At 45.0% G+C, this 10000-nt stretch overlaps 1 protein-coding gene across 1 annotated transcript in view; it reads left to right on the forward strand.

The window, feature by feature from the left end:
- LOC116050063 (gastrula zinc finger protein XlCGF57.1-like) overlaps nucleotides 1–7368 on the forward strand; it is a gene marked incomplete at its 3' end in the record, with an annotated part of 8395 nt that extends 1027 nt beyond the window's left edge. Inside the window, exon 3 of the mRNA XM_035998261.1 lies at nucleotides 5819–7368. Coding sequence (XP_035854154.1) covers nucleotides 5819–7368 — 1550 coding nt within the window. The remainder of the gene's footprint in view (nucleotides 1–5818) is intronic.
- Between the last annotated feature and the right edge of the window lie 2632 nt (nucleotides 7369–10000).

Genomic DNA, 10000 nt, shown 5'->3' on the forward strand with positions numbered 1-10000 from the left:
CAACCATCATTGATATATTTGATTACAATGCCACACCGCTCTGTTACACTTCTGCTAGTGGATCGTTGATCAGCTGTTTCTCCGGGAAGAGAGAGAGTCAACAATCAGCTGTTTCTCTGAAGGGATAGTCAACAAGTCGTCTCTTTAGATCAGACTGTGGTCACCACGACGTATTCTCTTGTCTTTGTTCTTGGTAGTCGTTGCGTTTGGTGTAGTTTCATCGTCCATACGACTGTGATTTCCTTTTGTCTGGTCCTCTTCGTGGAATGGATGATTAAGTTAGACTCCATGTTTTCTGTTGAGATGCTGAAGCATTGACGTGGTGCTATTATTGTGGTAAGCTAGTTTGATTTTGCAGCAGTGAACTGATTCCAAACTTTGGACACTTTCTGTCGTTTTCTCCAGCCTGTCTCTTCTCTTCTCCCCTCACTATTTACGCTGCCGTCAGTCTTCATGGCGTGTGTAATAATCCTCCGTGCTGAAACACCGCGAGCGGTACAACGTTGGTAACATTAATTAAACACAGCTTCGAGGCAAATCATTTTGCATCGAGGATTTTTAGTAATCAAATTATTCGAGTTGGTCAAGGAATCGTTTCAGCCCTATTGGAAAGGCACTTTATTATTAACAGTCATGTTTATAACTGGACATTAGTTGTGTGTGTGTGTGTGTGTGTGTGTGTGTGTGTGTGCTGATCAGGTCACATGTTGGACACAACAGATGAACTGGTATAAAACAGCGCCTGATTCTCTCAGCAGCTCCAAGTCAGCGTTTAAAAGACGTCTACCAGCTGTCTAGAGGGCTAAAACAGGCTGAATGGAGGCTGGCAGCAGTGGTGGAGTCTAGTTCTAATGAGTGTGCTGTGATTTTTCTCTCCCGTCCCATAGCGACACCCCATACATTTTTTTGTAACATTACCACGTACAGTACAGCATCCGCCTCATCCGGCTCATCTCCTGTAGTTTCTGTAACGTCATCGTCTGCTGCGGTGTCAACCGAAGCGGCAGTAGGTTCAGGTTCAGGTTCAGGTTCAGGCTCACAGAAACACTGAGACTGTGTGAGAGGTGTGGCAACGATGGCTTCAGGGTGTCTGGTCAGGACACCACTTCAATGTCCAGGTGAGAGTGTGGGAGAAAGGAGATGCAGAGTCCAGGGCTGCGGTTTAGACGGTGTATTCTGTGTGTGTGTGGGTTCTGTAACAACAAAGCACAGCAATACCAGACTGTTTAAAGGATCATTACAGACCAATAGCAAAGGCAAACCTAAGCTAAACATAGCCATCTACAAATAGCGTGAATAGAGCGATATTAATGGCTAATAATAATAATAACTAGAATGCAATGAGCTCAATTCAAGATCAGCAAACACAAAGGAATTTGTGTAACCTATAGAAATGAGCCATAAGAATTATAACGAGCATTTAAACAGAATAAACAACCGAAATATTCAGTGCACGGCATAGAAACAATAGGTATTAGAATGTGAAACACAGTTCAAACAGACTATTACAGGCTAGCAGCTAGCTCTGAATCCCAGCGTTAGCTAACAGAAACATGAAATACAGTATACAATACTGTGTGTAACCTAACGCAATGATTGAACTTACATGTCCATGGACGCACACACTAGAAAGGAACTGTCCATCCGAAATCGCCGCGGTCTAAAGTCAAGTCCAGCTGGTGGCTGCTCCTCCGTGCTTCTCACTCGCTGCTGCGTTCAGGGGGCGTCGTCAGCGTGGGCACACAGAGTGCACATGCAGAGCATGTAATCAGACACAGTGGATACATAATGGGCATGCATGCACAGGGGCATGGCCTTTTTTACAGAGACACTGAAGTTTAAATTAGCTTTCCGTTATTTAGTGATTCACGTTAGTTAATTTCATATTTGCGCAGAAAATTACGTAACGTTATCCTGGCGCTTTTGTAAGTGGGTATACGAAAACCCTTGACCTTAAAATGTTCCTGTTTGAAACAACCCTTTGGCCTTTATTTTAGTCTTTCATTAGCGGTCTAATAACAGGAATAATAAATGGAGAAGAAAAGGATTCTGATGAATCCTATTTCTACTTCTGTTGTCAGAAGTTGGTCATCTCAAAAACCAATGTTTGCCTGTGCTGTATTCAGAGTCAGATGAATTTATTTGTCAGAGTTCCTTGTGTACTTGCACACATAATGGAAAATGCACAACAGAAAGAACAGCCACATGCAGTACAACAGGAAAAGACAGAAATCATACGGACGTACGTAATAATACAAAGACTAAAATATATAAAACATTTAAAACCAGTTAAAACGGTTGATGGTAGTAGTAGTGTGATGGAAGCGAGTTGTGTGCAGGATTTTATATTTTATATTATCTTATTGTGCTTTTGTACAGACATCGTCCAGCGGAGCCTGGTTGGAGAATTAAAGCATTGTACTTATGAGATATGGAAGTAAGCCTACTTACCGCTTTGAATTATGTTTTTATTTGAATTTTTTTATTTGTCTCCAAGCCGAACCTGGATTGCAGATGACAGAATAAACTGTAACACACGCCATGTATAAATAAAACCGGTATTTACAGTCAGACAAAACACTTTGTTGTGGCTGTATGATTTATTCCTCTTCTTCCACACGTAAAATACAATTAGCATTGCAGTTACCAAATGTAAAGCTACTTTGTGAGTAGAAATAATTGCGTTAGTGCGGCGCTCAACAGAAAGTGTTCGCTCCCAGGCCCATCCCCTCTCTGTCAAAGCCCAAAAAACCAACAGGTGAACAGGTGGAGCAAACAAATATGTTATCACTTCCGCTCAAACCGTGATGAAAATGCCCACCACTTGCAATATAAGTGCACAGTATAATAATCAATAAATAATATAAATGAGAGCATAAACAACATACGATATGTGGCTCCTACACACTTCTTTGGCTGGTTCACCAACTCTGTACTTCCTGTGATAGTTGTCAGTCAAGGCAGGCTAAGGAGCTCTGGGTGGGTGAGATCGCCTTCAAAGTCATGACGGTAATATGTAAAAAAAAATATTCACACACATGTAATCTGAATTTGAAGTCACAGAAAGAAAGAAAACACGAGAGCTTGTAGAAAAAAATCTGAACTTGTAAGCAAGCTGCAAGTAAGCAGCAAGCTTGTAATGCAACATTTACGCATATAATTCTTCTTTTACTCTGGTCCGTTTTCCATCACAACCACAACTCCTTGATTACAACCTCTCGAATATGTCACTGCAACTTCAAAAGTGTGCTCCCTCACATCACAAACGCCTCCACGTTTGCAACACTTCTTGTGATACATCTGGTGCAAAATGTATTTCTACCTAATATAAAAGGCACCACTAAAAAAAGAACGACAGTGACATTTTAAAGTGCAGTTTTCTGCTGATATTTTCTTTCAACTAACCCAACAAAAAGTGTCTTTCGCGATGAGTTTATTGCTCGCAGCTGCCTGCACATCTCTAGTTTTTTGAATTGTTGAGCGAAGACTGATATCTGCGTGTTGTTTACTATTAGTGCTTTCACAAAATATATTTACACAATGAGATTTTTGATAATCATCAGTAATGAGGATATAATGACTAATTGGGTAAAGGCAACTAATAGGACAGCTATAACGTATCACGATATCCAAAAATGTAAGATATTTAGTCTCATATTAATATCAAGCCCTTACTGTGTGCGTGTTTTATCACGCTCCCGACATATGACATAATCCTGACGCTGTAGTCCGACTATCGTCCCACCCACTAGAGCCCTGCGCGGGACTGTTTTCTTCATCCCGCTCCCGGCGAATTTCTGACCATTACCGCCCGCACCCGCAACGTGTGTGTTACACTCCCGCCCGCTCCCGCAATGTGTACGTCCACTCCCGCCCGCACCCGCAAAACTCTGAGAATTTATGCCCGCACAATAATAGAGATGCATTGATGTTGTGTCTTCTCCCGTCCCGCATGAGAAAACACGTCATTTTATAGGTTAATAGGGAGAAGATGAAGGTAAAGAAGGCAGGTGCTGCTGCTGTTAGACGGGGAGGAAGGAGCAGAAGGAGAGGGAGAGAGGAGAGGGAGAGAGAGGGAGGAAGGAGCCGAGGATGAGGGAGAGAGGAGAGGGAGAGAGGGGGAGGAAGGAGCCGAGGATGAGGGAGAGAGGAGAGGGAGAGAGGGGGAGGAAGGAGCCGAGGATGAGGGAGAGAGGAGAGGGGGAGGAAGGAGCCGAGGATGAGGGAGAGAGAGGGAGGAAGGAGCAGAAGGAGAGGGAGAGAGGGGGAGGAAGGAGCCGAGGATGAGGGAGAGAGGAGAGGGAGAGGGGGAGGAAGGAGCCGAGGATAGGGAGAGAGGAGAGGGGGAGGAAGGAGCCGAGGATGAGGGAGAGAGAGGGAGGAAGGAGCAGAAGGAGAGAGGGGGAGGAAGGAGCCGAGGATGAGGGAGAGAGGAGAGGGAGAGAGGGGGAGGAAGGAGCCGAGGATGAGGGAGAGAGGAGAGGGGGAGGAAGGAGCCGAGGATGAGGGAGAGAGAGGGAGGAAGGAGCAGAAGGAGAGAGGGGGAGGAAGGAGCCGAGGATGAGGGAGAGAGGAGAGGGAGAGAGGGGGAGGAAGGAGCCGAGGATGAGGGAGAGAGGAGAGGGAGAGAGGGGGAGGAAGGAGCCGAGGATGAGGGAGAGAGAGGAGAGGAGCAGAGGAGAGAGGGGGAGGAAGGAGCCGAGGATGAGGGAGAGAGAGGGAGGAAGGAGCAGAAGGAGAGGGAGAGAGGGGGAGGAAGGAGCCGAGGATGAGGGTGGACGGAGCCTTGGCTCGGAGCTCCCCCGTCCTGGGAGGCTCAGACACGCTGGTGTCTGCTCATAGATGGCCTATACAGTATATACTCAGTCAGTATATATGTATATATACTCAGTCAGTATATATGTATATATACTCAGTCAGTATATATGTATATCTATGGTTTCTGCTGGCGTGGGGGGGTTCCAGGCTACATCCCGATCCCGCAGTGGTTTTTTTAGCCGCCCGCTCCCGCCCGCAGCAAAGTTAAAACCGCCCGCTCCCGCGAGATTTGCGTGACCCAATCCCAATGCAGCCCTCTACCACCCACCTCTTGACCTGGTTACCCAGACATAGGGCTGGGTACTGAATTGGATACTTTTTAGGCACCGACCGAATTGCCTCTGAAGTATACAGTATCGAAAAATGCCTCGTCATTCAATACCCAATTTCATTACCTAAGGAGTAAATCTCATCATTGTCAGTGAGCCAATCAGCATGCAGCATGCTTCTACACAGATCTAATAATGTCTGTGATTGGCTGTCTAACGTCTGCTTGTTGTACTGCACTGTTGTTGTACTCTCAGATCGAATCCCTCCTTTGTTCTCCAGGACCTTAAAGAGCTCATTAAGGTCACGGGTCATTCAGTTGGATGCTTTCTCTCGTCCACCAAAAATAATAACAATACATTTATTAATGGGCACCTCTCTCGACACTCTGTTCCACTGAGTTCCAGTGGAGGGGGGTTGCACGGCTGAAAGCTCTGAACAAAGTTATATAAGCACAGGCAGAGCCCTCTTCCTAGGAGCCCTGTCGCTCCTGTGCTGTTGCTGAAGGAGCGTAAGATGTCAGACAGCGGAGATGCTGCATTTTTATGCTGTGCTGCTGAACGTTTCTAGGTAGGCACATCCTGATTAGCCGGCTACATTTATTCAAATTTCAGTGTGTGAACGCGTTACCCATTGAGTCCAGTATAGAGCTCCGCCTGTTCTTAATGAACTAGGTTTATAATATCATAGCCTTTGTTTTGTCTTAACAACTATTATATTGTCTGTGTTTCAGCTTTACCTCCAGATGTTAAGAAAGTGATTGTTGGTGAAGAGGAGCAGCAGGAGTGTAGCTCCAGTGTGGACCAGCAGGAGCCAGAGCCCCCCCCACACATTAAAGAGGAACAGGAGGAACCGTGGAGCAGTCAGGAGGGAGAGCAGCTTCAAGGGCTGGAGGAGGCTGATATCACCAAGTTCCCATTCACTCCTGTCCCTGTGAAGAGTGAAGATGATGAAGAGGAAGCTCAGTCCTCACAGCTTCATCACAGACAAACTGAGGAGAACAGAGAGGCAGAACTTCAGTCAGGTTCAAACTCTCTGAAAAATGATTCAAGATGTAAGAACACATTTAGCTGCTCTGAATGTGGGAAAACATTTGACTTCAAGTCACGTCTGAAAAGACACGAGATGACTCACACAGGAGAAAAGCCTTTCAGCTGCTCTGAGTGCGGGAAATGTTTTACAGAAAGAGGAACTTTACGGAAACACATAAGAACACACACAGGAGAAAAACCTTTTAGCTGTTCAGTCTGTAAGACATCTTTTATAGAGAGGGAAGGTTTTCAGGCACACATGAGAAGCCACACAGGAGAGAAACCTTTTAGCTGCACTGAGTGTGACAAAAGATTTAGCCTTAATAAACTTCTGACGAGACACATGAGAACTCACAGAGGAGAGAGACCTTTCAGCTGCTCAGTCTGTAAGAAGTCTTTTGGACAAAATGTAAATTTACGGATACACATGACCATCCACACAGGACAGAGGCCATTTAGCTGCTCATTCTGTGAGAGAGGTTTCACAGCGAGAGGAAGTTTAGAGAAACACATGAGAATCCACACAGGAGAGAGGCCGTTTACCTGCTCCGTCTGTAAGAAAACCTTTATAGACAAAGGAACTTTAAAAATACACATGAGAGTCCACAAGGGACAAAAAACGTCTACTTGTGTTAGTGACGTAATAAAGCAGCAGGAGTGTAGCTCCAGTGTGGACCAGGAGGAGCCAGAGCCCCGACCTGAGACTGGTGACAGTGCTGAATTGAAGGAGACCAGAGAACCTCAGTCAGCTTTAAACTCTCTGAAAGGTGAAGACGTTCTCGTCTGGGATTCGGGGTTTAGTGCTGGTGACAAACCAATTAGCTGCTCTGAGTGTGGGAGACGATTTTGGACCCAGCAAAATCTGACGAGACACATGAGAACTCATACGGGAGAGAAACCTTTCAGCTGCTCAGTCTGTCAGAAATCTTTTACACAGAGAGGAAATGTACGGAGACATATGACAACTCATACAGGAGAGAAGCCATTCAGCTGCAGTGTTTGTCACAAAACATTTGCCTGGCCAGAAAAGCTCAAAAGACATAAATGTGTCGGTCGTCAGTCGTCACAGCTTCATCAGAGTCAACCTGAAGAGAAGAGAAAGGCAGAAGCTGATGGAGAGGACTGTGGAGGACCAGAACCAGCCAGGAACTCACATCCACCTTTACAACCAGAGACTGAAGACCAGACTGGAGACTCTTCTAAACCAGAGACTAAAGACAATGCTGATTGGAAGGAGACCAGAGAACCTCAGTCAGCTCTAAACTCTCTGAAACATGATTCAAGACGTAAGAAAACATTCAGCAGTAAGAAATCTTTTAGAAATAGTGGAACTTTAAATAAACACATGAGAATCCACAGGTGACAGGAACTGTGTACCTCCTGTTTTAGTGACGTACTAAGGAGTCTCGAAAAGTGAGTTAAGATGTTATACTCGGTTCCGTAGGTCCTTAAGAAGTCCTAAAAAGTCTTACATTTCATTGTTAGGCCTTGTTAATTTTTCTTTTGTTTCTCAGTTTTTCTATTTGTGGTTTATTTTGTCAACTTTAAAGGTCTAGCTCAGTGGTTCCCAACCTGGGGTCCGGGGACCCCTAAGGGGGGCGGCAAAGATCACAGGGGGGGCGCAAGTCTTTATCTGGCTTGAGGTTGAGGTAAAAAAAAAAATATTTGCACATGTTAAACAAATTATGATAATACACTAGAATATATAATGTATACAAAAGTCTGTATAAAAACTATATATTTTTGTTCTCGCTTAAACTTGTAGGCAGGCTACTTAGTAGGCCAAACCTCCGGGACCTCTTAACCTGGGACCTCTTAACCTGGGACCTCTTAACCTGGGACCTCTTAACCTGGGACCTCTTAACCTGGGACCTCTTAACCTGGGACCTCTTAACCTGGGACCTCTTAACCTGGGACCCTGCTGTCATCAGGTCAGCTGCTAGCTGCTAGCTGCTATCATCCTTGTTTTTCCTGCCGCCACAGCATCACTATTTTATGAATGAAACATGGCGGAGAAACGTAAAAGTGCTGATAACTCCTCTGTATTAAAAAAGAAAGTAAGGGAAAGTTACCTCAACTTTGGTTTTGGAGGGGGGGCTCAGCTTTTCTTAGACATAAGTAAGGGGGGCGCGAAGGAAAAAAGGTTGGGAACCACTGGTCTAGCTAACCCCTGACTCGAAGTTCACTGGGGTTGCCAGGCTGAGAACGCTAAACCCACCATCCCACATGGTCTATGTTAGGTAGATGCTAGCCTTGCGTTGCCGCGGAGCTCTCTACCCGACAGTCATCTTTTATCAGCTAAACGCAACTACAACCGCTAAAAAGACCGCAACCTTGCTATTCTCTGTACCCGACTGACAGCCACCCTTTCTTGGCTTAAAAAAAATGCATGTGTGTATATATATATATATATATATATATATATATATATATATATATATATATATATATATATATATATATATATATTAGTGGTGTCAACAATAATCGATTCGGCAACGCATCGCAATGCGGGGCATGCACGATTCAGCATCGATGCGGCAAAGTGCCATAATCGATTAAGTCACTGTTTATTTTCTGGCCTTGAGTGGATAATAAAGTTGTGACGTTTCAATTACTTCCGGGGGCATAACAACAACAATCAAGATGGCTGAGGCGGAGGGAGATGACCGCGATAGACGGGTAATTAAAAACACACCCAAAGCTTGGAAAGCGGACATCTGGGCACATTTCGGATTCTACGAAGTTAATGGGAAACTAGACAAGACTTAAGCCTGGTTCGCACGGCAGGATAATTAGGCTGATTTTAGCCCTGATTCCCCCCTTCTGACAATCTTAAGGATGCTCCGATTATGGTAAAATAATCTGATCTGATATTCCTGCCGTGTGTGGTGTGTTAAGACTGCTCTCGTCTGCTCTGAAGGACGTCGGGACCGCTCCCATCTCAAATCGGGGATATCCAACATGTTGGATTGTTTTGGCCCGATTCCTCCTCGTGTGTGGTGTCCCCCCGGGGACAAACGAGCACGCAGCCTGTGGACTGTGGCGTGTAGCCAATCAGAAAGAGAGGTGACGAGGCGGCGAGGAAAGCACCGGGAAACAACATCAAAACAGCCGGCGGCACGGCGCACCAGAAAGTCCGGTGGACGTCGGAGATAAGTAGAGCAAGTATAGTCCATGCTCGCGTTGTCTCCACTTCTTTGACCGTCGCCTTTTCTTTTGATAACGTTTTTTTTTTCCGGTTAAAAACAAACTACAAACTATCGCCACCGTAGACATATATAGAGCCACTGCATCCTCTTCGTCCGCCATGATTGTTTACTCTGAAGTCACGTTTGATCTCGAGGGATTTTGCGAGATTTCCCGTCTGACCTGGGAATGCTCGGGAGTCAGATCGGTTCGTGTGTGATCGTTGATTTTGCCGTGTGCTGCGCACCACACGCTGTACGACCAAAACTGTTAGACCGTGATTTTTTATCGCCGTGTGTGGAGTCTCTCAGGATTGGAAAATCAGCCGACAATTTTAAAATCGTCCCGTGTGAACCAGGCTTTACACGGTGTGTAAAACCTGCCACACTAAAATCAAGCACGTTGGCAATACAACTAACTTCAGGAACCATGTTGATCGTTGGCTTCAACAACAACAAATCATCACTCATTCAAAGAACTGAAAGCAGTGATTTGTGTTTTCTTTTTCAGGTTTGAAAATGCCATATCCAATACCCTGTACCATTCAGTTTTATTTTATTTAATGACATTTATGTCAGAGATACAGGAGAGTGAAAATACACACATAGCAGCCAATGAAATCTGTTGTTCAATATCTGACTGCTTGTATTGCATCATGACTGATGAAAAATGTGCCTTGTTGTGTGCAGTAGAAT

This window comes from Sander lucioperca, chromosome 23 (genome assembly GCF_008315115.2).
Source record: "Sander lucioperca isolate FBNREF2018 chromosome 23, SLUC_FBN_1.2, whole genome shotgun sequence".
NCBI lineage: Eukaryota > Metazoa > Chordata > Actinopteri > Perciformes > Percidae > Sander > Sander lucioperca.